Source organism: Oncorhynchus mykiss, chromosome 18 (genome assembly GCF_013265735.2).
Source record: "Oncorhynchus mykiss isolate Arlee chromosome 18, USDA_OmykA_1.1, whole genome shotgun sequence".
NCBI classification, from domain to species: Eukaryota; Metazoa; Chordata; class Actinopteri; order Salmoniformes; family Salmonidae; genus Oncorhynchus; species Oncorhynchus mykiss.
In genome coordinates this window covers 7583929-7600295 of record NC_048582.1, presented here as the reverse complement: position 1 = coordinate 7600295, position 16367 = coordinate 7583929, and the positions used below count along the sequence as shown (strand labels likewise).

The 16367-nt window shown below is 44.6% G+C and overlaps 1 protein-coding gene across 1 annotated transcript; it reads right to left on the bottom strand.

Annotated features, from left to right (window-relative positions):
* Positions 1-2907: 2907 nt before the first annotated feature.
* On the bottom strand, positions 2908-15069 carry LOC110496984 (immunoglobulin-like domain-containing receptor 1). The gene is made up of 7 exons (XM_036951583.1): positions 14774-15069; positions 10099-10269; positions 8270-8419; positions 7783-7902; positions 4967-5113; positions 4647-4769; positions 2908-4487 (listed from the first exon to the last, which is right to left on the bottom strand). The coding sequence occupies exons 1-7, from the start codon at positions 14838-14840 to the stop codon at positions 3622-3624; spliced, it is 1644 nt and encodes a 547-aa protein (XP_036807478.1). The 5' UTR covers positions 14841-15069; the 3' UTR covers positions 2908-3621.
* Between the last annotated feature and the right edge of the window lie 1298 nt (positions 15070-16367).

Below are 16367 nucleotides of genomic sequence, written 5' to 3'. Positions count from 1 at the left end.
TTTAATTCCTGCTAACTTTGTTATATTGAATACATTAATCACAAGCGAGTATGACATCCCATGGCACACATCTTATATGGATGGCCTTTGACCCTGAATGTAATTTGACAAATCAATTCTGCCAATTTGTCTTTACCTTGCCTTGAGCTGATCTGATCACAACACAAAGGTGATCATATATAGGTCTGAAGCAGGCATTCACTGTCTGTGTAACTTACTGGACAATGGAGGAGCTTCCTAGTGTCTGTGTGTCCTATAGGCCAGCCTGTTGGATGTGAGTGTAATTTTCCTCCAGCATGTTTGAAATGGAAACCAGTTGGGTGAAGAAGACACCTGTACACAAAGGTATCTATAAAATAACTTTATTGAAAACATTTCCTTCATTGTCCTTAAGAGGGAGTAACTTACACCAACACCATTTTCTATCCAGAGACATCAAATCATACAGCTGTGATCTTCACATCAAAGCCTAATTCACCCTGAGGAGATGGTGGTGGTTTTGCTTTCTCTAATAGGATAAGTCCCCAAGCAAACTGACTTCACGTAACAACACATCGTTTTTGCTCATTTTTCTCACATTTGAAATATCCTGAGCCATATCGATACATACATAACTGAATATTCACAGGTCAAGATGTCCAGACAGAGCACAAAATTCAAAACTATTTACATGTACAACATGTAGAAAAGGGACCTGAGTGATCATGGAGTACAAGCCTACATAGGCTATGGCTAAAAACAAACAGGAAACACATTTTGTTTTCTGGTTTACTTTTGACAAACAATTAAATAAGGCATATTATGTATTATTCTCATCTGTTAATGTTATGGCAATGATACAAATAAAATGGTGTGTGTAGTACCTTCAAAAACGTTAAAGAAATTGTAAACGTTCTAGAGTCCTAGTTCTAGAATCTGGAAAATCAGATCGACATGTCGACTTGCACGCCGCCAGCTATCATTCGTGCTTTCTACGTCTTTCATATGTTGTCATTCATTTCTCTCGTTTAGTCCTTTCTTTCCCCGTTAGGATAATACAAGATGGAGAGATGTAGGGCGGATGGAGGAAAACAAGAGGGCGAAGGTGAAGGAGGAGGACAACATGGCCGCTGACCAAAGACAATTGCTTAGTTCTACATAATTGCCAAACTTCATCTCTTTCATATGTTGTCATTCATCCCTCTCTTTCCCCATTAGAATTAGAGGTCGACCGATTAATTAGGGCCGATTTCAAGTTTTCATAACAATCGGAAATCTGTATTTTTGGGCGACGATTTTGCCGATTTAAATGTATTTTTTATACCTTTATTTAACTAGGCAAGTCAGTTAAGAACACATTCTTATTTTCAATGATGGCCTAGGAACGGTGGGTTAACTGCCTTGTTCAGGGGCAGAACGACAGATTTTCACCTTGTCAGCTCGGGGGATCCAATCTTGCAACCTTACCGTTAACTAGTCCAACGCTCTAACCACCTGCCTCTCAGTGCACTCCACGAGGAGCCTGCCTGTTACACGAATGCAGTAGAAGCCAAGGTAAGTTGCTAGCTAGCATTAAACTTATCTTATAAAAAACAATCAATCATAATCACTAGTTATAACTAACTACACATGGTTGATGATATTACTCGTTCATCTAGCGTGTCCTGCGTTGCATATAATCGATGCAACGCTGGGGAATGATTTAACAAAAGCGCATTTGCGAAAAAAGCACAATCGTTGGACGACTGTACCTAATCATAAACACCAATGCCTTTCTTAAAATCAATACACAGAAGTATATATTTTTAAACCTGCATATTTAGCTAAAAGAAATCCAGGTTATCAGGTAATATTAACCAGGTGAAATTGTTCATTGCACACAGAGTCAGGGTATATGCAACAGTTTGGGCAGCTTGGCTCATTGCGAACTAATTCGCCAGAATTTTACGTAATTATGACATAACATTGAAGGTTGTACAATGTAACAGGAATATTTAGACTTCTGGATGCCACCCGTTAGATAAAATACAGAACGGTTCCGTATTTCACTGAAATAATAAACGTTTTGTTTTCAAAATGTTTCTGGATTCAACCATATTAATGACCAAAGGCTCGTATTTCTGTGTGTTATGTTGTAATGAAGTCTATGATTTGATAGAGCAGTCTGAACGGTGGTAGGCAGCAGCAGGCTCGTAAGCATTCATTCAAACAGCACTTTCGCGCGTTTTGCCAGCAGCTCTTCGCAAGCACAGCGCTGTTTATGACTTCAAGACTATAAGCCTAATGGCTGGTGTAACCGATGTGAAATGGCTAGCTAGTTAGCGGGGTGCGCGCTAATAGCGTTTCAAACGTCACTTGCTCTGAGACTTGGAGTAGTTATCCCCCTTGCCTAGCAAGGGCCGCGGCTTTTGTGGAGCGATGGGTAACGCTGTTTCGAGTGTGGCTGTTGTCGATGTGTTCCTGGTTCGAGCCCAGGTAGGGACGGAAGCTATACTATTACACTGGCAATATATAGTGCCTATAAGAACATCCAATAGTCAAAGGTATATGAAATACAAATGGTATAGAGAAATAGTCCTATAAATCCTAAATTAACTACTACCTAAAACCTCTTACCTGAGAATATTGAAGTCTCATGTTAAAAGGAACCACCAACGTTCATATGTTCTCATGTTCTGAGCAAGGAACTTAAACGTTAGCTTTCTTACATGGGACATATTGCACTTTTACTTCTCCAACACTTTGTTTTTGCATTATTTAAACCAAATTGAACATGTTTCATTATTTATTTGAGGCTAAATTGATTTTTATTGATGTATTATATTAAGTTAAAGTAAGTGTTCATTCAGTATTGTTGCAATTGTCATTATTACAAATAAATAACATTTAAAATAAATAAATTATTGTTATTATTTTTAAATCGGCCGATTAATCGGTACCGTCTTTTTTTGGCCCTCCAATAATCGGTATCGTCTTTTTTTGGTCCTCCAATAATCGGTATCGGTGTTGAAAAACCATAATCGGTCGACCTCTAATTAGAATAGCACAATATGAGGAGATAGAGGGTGGAGGAGGACATGACAGTGTGACCTGAGACAGTTGTTTAGCTCTGCAAAATTGCCCAACCTCAGCTCTTTCTACAGTCTCTGATTTCCCATTGCTGAGCCTTTCAAACTGCTCATCTACTGTTGAGGGCTGACTCACTGGCTGACTACTGTACTGCACACACAGCTTTTGTTTGCACAACAGATTGTCAAGATTGGGCACTTATCTGCACTGAGAGCGTTCAACCAGCAGAGGGGGCTGTTGTAATGCCATTCAGCAGAAGGAGAGGAGAGGTAGCCAGTGAGAGCCCAGATCAGATGACCACAGTGCCCCTGCCAGAACTCTTGCCCTGTAGCGGGACACATTAATTAAAGGCTCCCTGAATGGAAGAAGTGATGAAAGCAAGTAGTGTGCACTAGTGTGTCTGTGAGTGATTCTTTCATATCTGCGTGATTATATGATTGTGTGTAATTGAAGGCATGGATCAAATGCCATTGTCAGATGGTAAATGTTTTTGAAGGGGTTGTGTGAGTGTGTGTGTGTGTGGTTTGTGTGTGTGTGTGGTTTGTGTTTAGGAGTGTGTATTCAGTGTACTAACTAAAGCAGAGTTTTAACAGAGTAACGCTCATTCCTCCTTGGTGGTTTCTGTCCCGGCTCGTATTCAGAATAGCTGGGCGGAATGTCTGAATACATCTCTCCTCCTCCTCCTCTCCTGTGACCTCTGCCCTCTCCTCTCCTGCTGTTTTCATCCTCATCTGAACTGAACGACCCTCTGCGGGAGCGGGAGTAGTTGCTGGGAGGTGGGGCGCGACGCTGCTCCTCGAACAGGTCGTCTCTGGAGCGGGATCGAGGGACCCTGTCGCTGAGGTCGTCACGTGAACCCATTCGACCCCGCGCCCCCCGGCTCTCCCCGTCCAGAAAGACTTCACTGTAGCTCCTTGGCATGCCACGGCTCCTTGACGGCGACGGGTAACGGCGCCCGCTGGCTTCGCTGCGGTCGTCACGGTGACTGGTGAAGCGACTCTCGCTGCGGCTGCTTCCTCTGGAGCTGGGTGGACGTGTTTTAGGAGCAAGCGGCGGCTGGCCCCCTCTCCGACCTCCTCGTCCAGGCTGCTCTATGATGGGAGGCATCTGGATGACCCCCCGGTACTCCACGGCCCCGTCGTCCAGGCCAGAGAGCATGCTGGGAGGACCCGCTGAGAAGGGGACGTGCTGGGGCATCATGTGCTGAGGGGGAGGGGGTATCATCTGGAGCTGCTGGTGGTGGGGTTGGGGCTGCATCATGGGGCTGGTCCCATCCATGCCCCTCACCTGGCTCTCCAGGTAGTCCAGCATCTGCTTGTTGCCGGGATGTTGGTTGCCGTAGATGCTGGCAGCGTGGACACTGGGGGGCATGTTGTAGCCAGATGGGGGAGGGGGTAGGGGCATGGGGGCCATGGCGATGCTCTTCCCTGATTGGGAGCCTGATGGGACAGAGAAAACCATGATAAGTGACAAATATGGATTTGTTAAAAACACATTTAGAAGATCAGAAGCATAGCTCTGCTGTGTGTGTGTAAGACTCCGTGTGTGTGTGTGTGTGTGTGTGTGTGTGTGTGTGTGTGTGTGTGTGTGGTACTAACCTGCATACAGCAGAGGGTTCATCTGTGAGGATCCGTGGCTCATGGGGCTGTAGATGGGCTGACCTCCCATCCATGGACCCATGGCCCTCTGGGCATCCTTCATCATCCTGTGCTGCATCACCGCTGGAGAGAGAGAGACACAGAGGAAGAGGTGAGATGGAGCCTAAGTGTGTGAGAAAGAGAGAAGAGAGGCCCTTCCCTATCTTTCTCAGGACAGCAGGTCTGTGGGCAGCAGGGACAGACAGATGCCCTTCCCTACCTTTCTCAGGACAGCAGCAGGTCTGTAGGCAGCAGGGACAGACAGAGAGACCCTTCCCTACCTTTCTCAGGACAGCAGCAGGTCTGTGGGCAGCAGGGGCAGCGGACGTAGCAGCAGCACCTCTGAGGACAACACTGGCAGCAGCAGATACAGAAGAGCAGGATGAGGAGCAGAGCTCCAATCACTATGAACAGCACCGTCAGCCAGTCTGGGGACAGCCACAACACAGGAAACCATCACATCAGATGATACTTACTAGGTCGGGAAACAGACATGCACTTATACCCATGTCACTTCATTTAGAGTCTATTCCCACCAGGGTCAGTATTTACAAAGTGCTTCACAGTAGGACTAGTGCTGATATAAGCTATGGCTTCTCCTAAATGAATAAGATGACATGGAAACATAAATCTATGATTATCAATCATTTCAATAAGCATTTTTTACAGCTGGCCATGCTTTCCACCTGGCTACCCCTACCCCAGCCAACAGCTCTGTACCCCCCGCAGCAACTTGCCCAAGCCCCCCTCCCCACTTCTCCTTCACCCAAATCCGGACAGCTGATGTTCTGAAAGAGCTGCAAAATCTGGACCCCTACAAATCAGCAGGACTAGACAATCTGGACCCTCTCTTTCTAAAATTATCCGCCAAAATTGTTGCAACCCTTATTACTAGCCTGTTCAACCTCTCTTTTGTATCGTCTTGAGATCCCCAAAGATTGGAAAGCTGCCACGGTCACCCCCCTCTTCAAAGGGGGAGACACTCTAGACCCAAACTGTTATAGACCTAGCTCCATCCTGCCATGCCTTTCTCAAATCTCCGAAAGCCAAGTTAACAAACAGATCACCGACCATTTTGAATCCCACCGTACCTTCTCCGCTACGCCGTCTGGTTTCCGAGCTGGTCACGGGGGCACCTCAGCCACGATATCATAACCACAATCGACAAAAGACAATACTGTACAGCCGTATCCATCGACCTGGCCAAGGCTTTCAACTGTCAATCATCGCATTCTTATCGGCAGACTCAATAAGCCTTGGTTTCTCAAATGATTGCCTCGCCTGGTTCACCAACTACTTCTCGGATAGAGTTCAGTGTGTCAAATCGGAGGACCTGCCGTCCGGACCTCTGGGGTGCCTCAGGGTTCAATTCTCGGGCCGAGTCTTTTCTCTGTAAACATCAATGATGTCGCTCTTGCTGCTGGTGATTCTCTGATCCACCTCTACGCAGACGACACCATTCGGTATACATCTACCCTTTCTTTGGACACTGTGTTAACAAACCTCCAAACGAGCTTCAATGCCATACAACACTCCTTCCGTGGCCTCCAACTGCTTTTCAATGATAGTAAAACTAAATGCATGCTCTTCAACTGATTGCTGCCTGCACCCCCGTCTAGCATCACTACTCTGGATGGTTCTGACTTAGAATATGTGGACAACTACAAATACCTAGGTGTCTGGTTAGACTGTAAACTCTCCTTCCAGACTCACATTAAGCATCTCCAATCCAAAATTAAATCTAGAATCGGCTTCCTATTTCGCAACAAAGCATCCTTCACTCATGCTGCCAAACATACCCTCGTAAAACTGACTATCCTACCGATCCTTGACTTCGGCGATGCCATTTACAAATTAGCCTCCAACTCTACTCAGCAAACTAGGTGCAGTCTATCACAGTGCCATCTGTTTTGTCAACAAAGCCTCATATACTACCCACCACTGAAACCTGAATGCCCTCGTTGGCTGGCCCTCGCTACATATTTGTTGCCTAACCCACTGGCTCCAGGTCATCTAAAAGTCTTTGCTAGGTAAAGCCCCGCCTTATCTCAGCTCACTGGTCACCATAGCAACGCCCACCCGTAGCACACGCTCCAGCAGGTATATTTCACTGGTCATCCCCAAAGCCAACATCTACTTTGGCCTCCTTTCCTTCCAGTTTTCTGCTGCCAATGACTGGAATGAATTTCAAAAATCACTGAAGCTGGAGACTTATATCTCACTCTCTAACTTTAAGCATCAGCTGTCAGAGCAGCTTACCGATCGATCACTGAACCTGTACACAGCCCATCTGTAAATAGCACACCCAACTACCTCATCCCCAAGACTTAGGAAGTGCAATCGGACCAAATTTACACTATCTTAGATAGCCATATACTTGAAAATCTACAAACCTCAGATTTCCCACTTCCTGGTTGGATTATTTCTCAGGTTTTTGCCTGCCATAGGAGTTCTGTTATACTCACAGACATCATTCAAACAGTTTTAGAAACCTCAGTGTTTTATATCCAAATATACTAATAATATGCATATATTAGCAACTGGGCCTGAGTAGCAGGCAGTTTACTCTGGGCACCTTATTCATCCAAGCTACTCAATACTGCCAACAGCCATAAGATATTTAAAATTCCTCAAACATTCAAGTATTATGAGATTTCTGTTTGAATTTGGCGCCCTGCACTTTCACTGGCTGTTGTCAAATCGATCCCGTTAACGGGATTTCAGCCGTAAGAAGTTAACGAATCAGATGACATGGACAGGAAAGACATCTTAACGAATCAGATGACATGGACAGGAAAGACATCTTAACGAATCAGATGACATGGACAGGAAAGACATCTTAACGAATCAGATGACATGGACAGGAAGGACCTCTTAACGAATCAGATGACATGGACAGGAAGGACCTCTTAACGAATCAGATGACATGGACAGGAAAGACATCTTAACGAATCAGATGACATGGACAGGAAAGACATCTTAACGAATCAGATGACATGGACAGGAAGGACCTGATCCTAGATCAGCACTCTGACTCAGAGACGCTTTATGAACACGGCCCAGGTTGTGGTCATAGCTGTGGTCGTGGTCAACCTACTGTAGACCATGAGTTGGATCACGCCATCCAAGCCGCCGCTGGTGTCTCCCGTGGCTTCCACAGAACAGTAGTAAACTCCGTTGTCCCACCACATGATCTCATTGATCACCAGGTCAGCCTCTGTGGGGGAAGACAGGCCCAACAACGTCAAAACATGTCAGAGTAGCAACAAACAGCACACATTCACACGTTGTTTCTCAATCCATTCTTCTGGGAACCTCCAGTCATTTCACATGGTTGTTGTATTCCACCACTATTTGGATTAGTTAACGCAGGTGTGACATTGTGACTGGATTAAAGTTACAAAATTCCAGTAATGTTCCTGAAATTCCCAGGTTTTCCAGAAATGCCCAGGTTGGATGATTTCCGGTATCAGGAGGGATTTAAGCAGGGAATTTGGAATTCTCCCACCAAGATTTCTATCAAACTGGGGGATTTAGGGGAAGTTACTGGAATTTTGCAACACAAGGCTGTCTACTAGACTCACTGTTCTGGACGGAGATCTTGCGTTCCCGGTACTCTGTGCCCAGTATGGCCTCGTTGGAGCCTCTCTTCTGGACGATGATCCTAACCGTGCGCTGGCGGTCGGGGCAGTCATTGGCCGGGTCCTGACCCAGCTGCAGAGCATTCTGGTACGCTATAGAGGGAGATATGTTTCATTCAGAAGTGAGTGTTACTGTACATTACCAGTAATTTAATTAATATTTCAGGTTCTAGAGTGAGACAGGAAGTTTGGGCCTCACTACAAACCTGAAGAAAACACTACAGCAAACTCATCTACCCAACCACTAACAACCTTAGAATTTGCCTATATACACCGTCAAACTGTAGCCCAACTAGTTAACATGTAGCCCAACTCCCAAACCCAGCTCCAGGCCAGTTCCTTTCACTTCCACCATAACTAACCTGGGGACTAGGACAGGGTCCATAACTAACCTGGGGACTAGGACAGGGTCCATAACTAACCTGGGGACTAGGGCAGGGTCCATAACTAACCTGGAGACTAGTACAGGGTCCATAACTAACCTGGGGACTAGTACAGGGTCCATAACTAACCTGGAGACTAGGACAGGGTCCATAACTAACCTGGAGACTAGTACAGGGTCCATAACTAACCCGGGGACTAGGACAGGGTCCATAACTAACCTGGGGACTAGGACAGGGTCCATAACTAACCTGGGGACTAGTACAGGGTCCATAACTAACCTGGGGACTAGTACAGGGTCCATAACTAACCTGGGGACTAGGACAGGGTCCATAACTAACCTGGGGACTAGGACAGGGTCCATAACTAACCTGGGGACTAGGACAGGGTCCATAACTAACCTGGGGACTAGGACAGGGTCCATAACTAACCTGGGGACTAGTACAGGGTCCATAACTAACCTGGGGACTAGTACAGGGTCCATAACTAACCTGGGGACTAGGACAGGGTCCATAACTAACCTGGGGACTAGGACAGGGTCCATAACTAACCTGGGGACTAGGACAGGGTCCATAACTAACCTGGGGACTAGTACAGGGTCCATAACTAACCTGGGGACTAGTACAGGGTCCATAACTAACCTGGGGACTAGGACAGGGTCCATAACTAACCTGGGGACTAGGACAGGGTCCATAACTAACCTGGGGACTAGGACAGGGTCCATAACTAACCTGGGGACTAGGACAGGGTCCATAACTAACCTGGGGACTAGTACAGGGTCCATAACTAACCTGGGGACTAGTACAGGGTCCATAACTAACCTGGGGACTAGGACAGGGTCCATAACTAACCTGGGGACTAGGACAGGGTCCATAACTAACCTGGGGACTAGGGCAGGGTCCATAACTAACCTGGGGACTAGTACAGGGTCCATAACTAACCTGGGGACTAGGACAGGGTCCATAACTAACCCGGGGACTAGTACAGGGTCCATAACTAACCTGGAGACTAGTACAGGGTCCATAACTAACCTGGGGACTAGGACAGGGTCCATAACTAACCTGGGGACTAGGACAGGGTCCATAACTAACCTGGGGACTAGTACAGGGTCCATAACTAACCTGGAGACTAGTACAGGGTCCATAACTAACCTGGAGACTAGTACAGGGTCCATAACTAACCTGGGGACTAGGACAGGGTCCATAACTAACCCGGGGACTAGTCCTGGGTCCATAACTAACCCGGGGACTAGGACAAGGTCCATAACTAACCTGGAGACAAGTACAGGGTCCATAACTAACCTGGGGACTAGGACAGGGTCCATAACTAACCTGGAGACAAGTACAGGGTCCATAACTAACCTGGGGACTAGTACAGGGTCCATAACTAACCTTGGGAGTAATACTCCAGGATGGGGTCCTTGCAGAAGGACTTGTATCGCCAGGTGACCTGGACATCCTGCTGGTTAGCGGAGGTGGAGTAATCACACTTCAGGATGACGGAGGCAAACAGAGCTGTACTCCTCTCTGTCTGAGGAACATTCACCTGGACGCTCTGCACCTCTGATGGGAGAGAATACATCATGTCAGTGTGTATGTATGTATGTATGTATGTATGTATGTATGTATGTGTGTGTGTGTGTGTGTGTGTGTGTGTGTGTGTGTGTGTGTGTGTGTGTGTGTATATGTGTGTGTGTGTGTGTGTATGTGTGTATGTATATGTGTGTGTGTATGTGTGTATGTATATGTGTGTGTGTGTGTGTGTATGTGTGTGTGTGTGTGTGTGTGTAAGGGGGAATGTACAGTTTTTGAAAGAAAAGTCCATTTTTGTCCATTAAAATAACATTAAATTAAATCAGTGTAGACATTGTTGATGTTGTAAATGACTATTGTAGCTGGAAACGGCTGATTTTTCATGGAATATCTACAGTTGAAGTTTACATACACTTAGGTTGGAGTCATTAAAACTTGTTATTCAACCATTCCACAAATTTCAGGTTCACAAACTATAGTTTTGGCAAGTCGGTCAGGACATCTACTTTGTGCATTACACAAGTAATTTTTCCAACAATTGTTTACAGACAGATTATTACAGTGAATTATAAGTGAATGTGGGTCTGAAGTTTACATACACCGAGTTGACTGTGCATTTAAATAGCTTGGAAAATTCCAGAAAATGTCATGGCTTTAAAAGCTTCTGATAGGCTAATTGACATAATTTGAGTCAATTGGAGGTGTACCTGTGGATGTATTTCAAGGCCTAACTTCAAACTCAGTGCCTCTATGCTTGACATCATGGGAAAATCAGCCAAGACCTCATAAAAAAAAATGTAGACCTCCACAAGTCTGGTTATTCCTTGGGAGCAATTTCCAAACGCCTGAAGGTACCACGTTCATCTGTACAAACAATAGTTTGCAAGTATAAACACCATGGGACCACGCAGCCGTCATACCGCTCAGGAAGGAGACCCATTCTGTCTCCTAGAGATGAACGCACTTTGGTGCGAAAAGGCAATGCTACCAAATACTAATTGAGTGTATGTAAACTTCTGACCCACTGGGAATGTGATGAAAGAAATAAAAGCTGAAATAAATCATTCTCTCTACTATTATTTATGACATTTCACATTCTTAAAATAAAGTGGTGATCCTAACTGACCTGAGACAGGGAATTTTTACTAGGATTAAATGGTCAGGAATGGTGAAAACTGTGTTTAAATGTATTTGGCTAAGGTGTATGTAAACTTCCGACTTCAACTGCACATAGACATACAGAGGCCCATTATCAACAACCATCCCTCCTGTGTTCCAACAGCACGTTGTGTTAGCTAATCCAAGTTTATCATTTTAAAAGGCTAATTGATCATTAGAAAACCCTTTTGCCATTATGTTAGCACAGCTGGAAACTGTTCTGATTAAAGAAGCAATAGAACTGGCCTTCTTTAGACTAGTTGAGTATCTGGAGCATCAGCATTCGTGGGTTCGATTACAGGCTCAAAATGTCCAGAAACCAAGTACTTTCTTCTAAAACTCTTCAGTCTATTCTTGTTCTGAGAAATGAAAGCTATTCCATGCAAGAAATTGCCAAGCAACTGAAGATCTCGTACAACACTGTGTACTACTCCCTTCACAGAACAGCGCAAACTGGCCCTAACCAGAGTGGGAGGCCCCAGTGAACAACTGAGCAAGAGGGCAAGTACATTAGAGTGTCTAGTTTAAGTAACAGACGCCTCACAAGTCTTCAACTGGCAGCTTCATTAAATAGTACCTGCAAAACACCAGTCTCAACATCAACAGTGAAGAGGTGACTCCAGGATGCTGGCCTTCTAGACAGAGTTGCAAACAAAAAGCCATATCTCAAACTGGCCAATAAAAATAAAAGATTAAGATGGGCAAAAGAACACAGACACTGAACAGAGGAACTCTGCCTCGAAGGCCAGCATCCCGGAGTCGCCTCTTCACTGTTGAAGTTGAGACTGGACAGAGGAACTCTGCCTAGAAGACCAGCATCCCGGAGTCGTCTCTTCACTGTTGATGTTGAGACTGAACAGAGGAACTCTGCCTCGAAGGCCAGCATCCCGGAGTCGCCTCTTCACTGTTGACGTTGAGACTGGTGTTTTGTGGGTACTTTTTAATGAAGCTGCTTTGTGAGGCGTCGGTTTCTACAACTAGACATTCTAATGTACTTGTTCTTTTGCTCAGATGTGCGTTAACTCTATCAGTCCCGAGGCCACAGCAAAAATCAGCTTCTCATTGATCTGACTTTCATTGATCTGCACGTCCAGCCCTTATATTTATTCTCACAATGAAGTGTTTTAACATTGTATTTTCAGGACAACCAGGGCTACAAGTAGAACACAACAACTATTTCACATAAACAGTTGTATTCATGAGTTTTATTGACAAATGCCAATACAAAACATAAGGTCCACCAAAGCAAAAACAAGTACAGAAATGGTTTGCTCACTGGGAAATATCCAACTAGTCAGTGACAACTGGGTGGAGTTTGTGACAGCAACTATGTCAGCTTATTACAATATTATAGACACGATGTCCTGGGATTTCCTATGATCTATGTAGAAGAACCCCTTACAGTATTATAGACACTATGTCCTGGGATTTCCTATGATCTATGTAGAATAATCCCTTACAGTATTATAGACACTATGACCTGGGATTTCCTATGATCTATGTAGAAGAACCCCTTACAGTATTATAGACTATGTCCTGGGATTTCCTATGATCTATGTAGAAGAACCCCTTACAGTATTAGAGACTGTCCTGGGATTTCCTATGATCTATGTAGAAGAACCGTATCTTCTAGCGACTCTTCTGTAGCTTGTGAGGTCATAGACCTAAACATGTCACACGTGCGTGTTCCTGAGAGTCTCAGCTTTTCAGAGATCGCTTTAAATAGTTTGTAGCTCAATCCATTCGGACTGCCCTGGTCTCACAAACACCGCTCTAGCTCAGCCCCCGTTAAATCACAGAGGAATCGTTGGTACCAAAATGCGCTGGCGTTCCGGTGGGAATCATTGGGTTAAAGCATATTGAATGAGATAGAGAGAATAAAAGAATGGGGTAGAGTATGTGTACGTGTGTGTGACAGAGCCCTACTGAAGGTGGTTCAACCAGAAAAACTAGTGACAAAGCAAGAGACAGCCTGCCACAGGAAACAGTTTGATGCTATTCAAATAGACTCAACTTCCATTGCAAAAATACCTCTACAGTATAGGCCAGGTGTATTCAACTCTTACCGTACGACAGCGTTCTCCAACCCTGTTCCTGGAGAGCTACCCTCCTGTAGGTTTTCACTCTAAGTCCAAGTGTAACTAACCTGGTTCAGTTTATCAACCAGCTAATTATTAGAATCTGGTGTGCTAGATTAAGGTTAGAGTGAAAACCGACGGGACGGTTTCTCCCCAGGGACAGTTTTGGAGAGCCCTGACAAAACGCAGTGGAACTGGCGTTGAGGGATATCGGCAATAGACCACCCTTTACAACCTGGTTGTAGAGCATTCCGTATTATTCTGTATGTAAATCCGAGACACTCCATTTATTATCATATAATACGTTTCATATGGTATGCATTAATTTGTGGATGTCCATCACACATTACCTATGATATGTTAAAACTTACAATTCATATTACGTGTTACGAATTTGCAAAAAGTACAATATGTTACGAATTTTCAAACAGTATGATATGTTACATTCTAGCTAGGTGGTTAACGTTAGACAGCTTGCTAACGTTAGCTAGGCTAGGGGTTAAGGTTGAGTTTAGGAGTTAGGTTAAAGGATTAAGGCTAGTGTTAGGGGAAGGGTTAGCTAACATGCTAAGTAGATGCAAAGTAGCAAGTAGTTGAAAAGTTCCTAATTAGCTAAAATGCTGAAGTTGTCTGTGATGAACTCGTAACCTTTGGGTTGCTAGAGCTAGACGTTTGCATTATACACCCACCCATCCACCCTACTTTCGTTTTTGCCTTAAGTAACAGTTTGTCTTCTGTAACCATACCAAACATAACATATCACACTAAATGGAGTGTCCCGGATTTACGTACAGAATAATACGAAATGCTCTGAGACCAGGTTGCCATTTAGGCTAGTCAGGTTACTCTGTAACTGTCGGGGTCTATGTCCTTAAATACCCTACATAATTACTATTATTGAGGTGCAATGTCAGGATAACTAACACCCATTCTCCCCCCAGCTGGAGCCAAACCAACAGGAGTTTTGCTCTAAAAAAAGGTGAATTCCATTTTCAATCTACAGTATTTCATTATGAGTAGGTCTAAATCTAGATAAGGATCAGTATCTGTAACTTGACAGGACGACAGTGCGAGTCATCGTGAGAACTCATCGGTATCTGTCCATCATGTGACCGATACCCCGGCTCCTGCCTAACTGGCTAGTCATTGGAACTTTTTGGGTTGTGGATGGATACATTAGAATAGCATAAACTTTTGACGCGACTTAATGAAACGAAGCTCTAATGCAAGAACAGGACGAATTGACAACATTTAACGATTCAAATATAAATTGCTCATTTTCATCAACAAAAACTCACCTGTCGGTAGGGAAGAGAGGACGAACGCGGCCAGTATCAACCTCCTCATCGTTGATGATTGATCCATTAAACTAATAAATATTATCTCGCCCAATTTATTATCTATTAAAAAAAAGGAAAGACCTAAATTATCCTCCTAAACAGACTCCCCATTGTTCTGTCTGTCTTGTGTTTTGTCTTCCTTGTCCGACACCTTTCGGGAATTTGCTTTGCTGGCTGCGGAGACAGACAGACCCCACCCCGAAACAGGTGCTGTATGTGACGTAGACAGGTGCTTCCTACCGCAGAATGGCAGGAAGCCGCTATGATAATACAGAATGAAAGCGACGGTAAATCTGTAATATGTTAATTCATTCGATATTTAAATAATTACTTTAATGCATACATTAATATTCAGCCTTTTTTAAATGTGATTTAGGGTCTTTTTTTTTTTTACACATGACATTGTTAGGCAATAATTAGCCTACAGTGAGATGTTTTTACTTCGTTTGGAATACATTCATTCAAAAGGTTCATTTTTAATGTTAGAATGAATATCATTTAAAAGGCCGAGACCCTGTAGCCTACAACAGGTGAAGTGATCCAGGGGACAGGAGGCCTAGTATTAAACCACTGGATGTTCCCAGTAGCCTAGACCCTGTAGCCTACAACGGGTGAAGTGATCCAGGGGACTGGAGGCCTAGTATGAAACCACTGGATGTTCCCAGTAGCCTAGACCCTGTAGCCTACAACAGGTGAAGTGATCCAGGGGACTGGAGGCCTAGTATTAAACCACTGGATGTTCCCAGTAGCCTAGACCCTGTAGCCTACAACAGGTGAAGTGATCCAGGGGACAGGAGGCCTAGTATGAAACCACTGGATGTTCCCAGTAGCCTAGACCCTGTAGCCTACAACGGGTGAAGTGATCCAGGGGACAGGAGGCCTAGTATGAAACCACTGGATGTTACCAGTAGCCGAGACCCTGTGCTGATGCAAACGTTGCTGACTTTGTGACGGTTGTAGACGAGGGTGGGAATCCATTCAGTCCACATCATAATACTTGTTCATTCATTTGATGGAAATAATCCCATTCTAGCTGTTTGATGATAGACAGTGTAGCAGCCTAACACCTGTAAACTAAGCAAACATTGTAGCAGCCTAACACCTGTAAACTAAGCAACCAGTGTAGCAGCCAAACACCTGTAAACTAAGCAACCAGTGTAGCAGCCTAACACCTGTAAACTAAGCAACCAGTGTAGCAGCCTAACACCTGTAAACTAAGCAACCAGTGTAGCAGCCTAACACCTGTAAACTAAGCAACCAGTGTAGCAGCCTAACACCTGTAAACTAAGCAAACAGTGTAGCAGCCTAACACCTGTAAACTAAGCAAACAGTGTAGCAGCCAAACACCTGTAAACTAAACAACCAGTGTAGCAGCCTAACACCTGTAAACTAAGCAACCAGTGTAGCAGCCTAACACCTGTAAACTAAGCAAACATTGGCTTAGCATCTCTCTCCCTCCCTCCCCTTCTTTCTCTCTCCCTCCCTCCCCTTCTCTCTCCCTCCCTCCCCTTCTTTCTCCCTCCCTCCCCTTCTTTCTCTCTCCCTCCCTCCC

Coding starts and splice junctions, on each gene's coding strand:
- LOC110496984 (XM_036951583.1), bottom strand. CDS start 14,840: ATGGATCAATCATCAACGATGAGGAGGTTGATACTGGCCGCGTTCGTC. Junction 7,903..8,269: donor CAAGATCTCCGTCCAGAACA/GTGAGTCTAGTA, acceptor CTTCCCCCACAG/AGGCTGACCTGGTGATCAAT. Junction 4,488..4,646: donor GAACCCTCTGCTGTATGCAG/GTTAGTACCACA, acceptor CTGTCCCATCAG/GCTCCCAATCAGGGAAGAGC.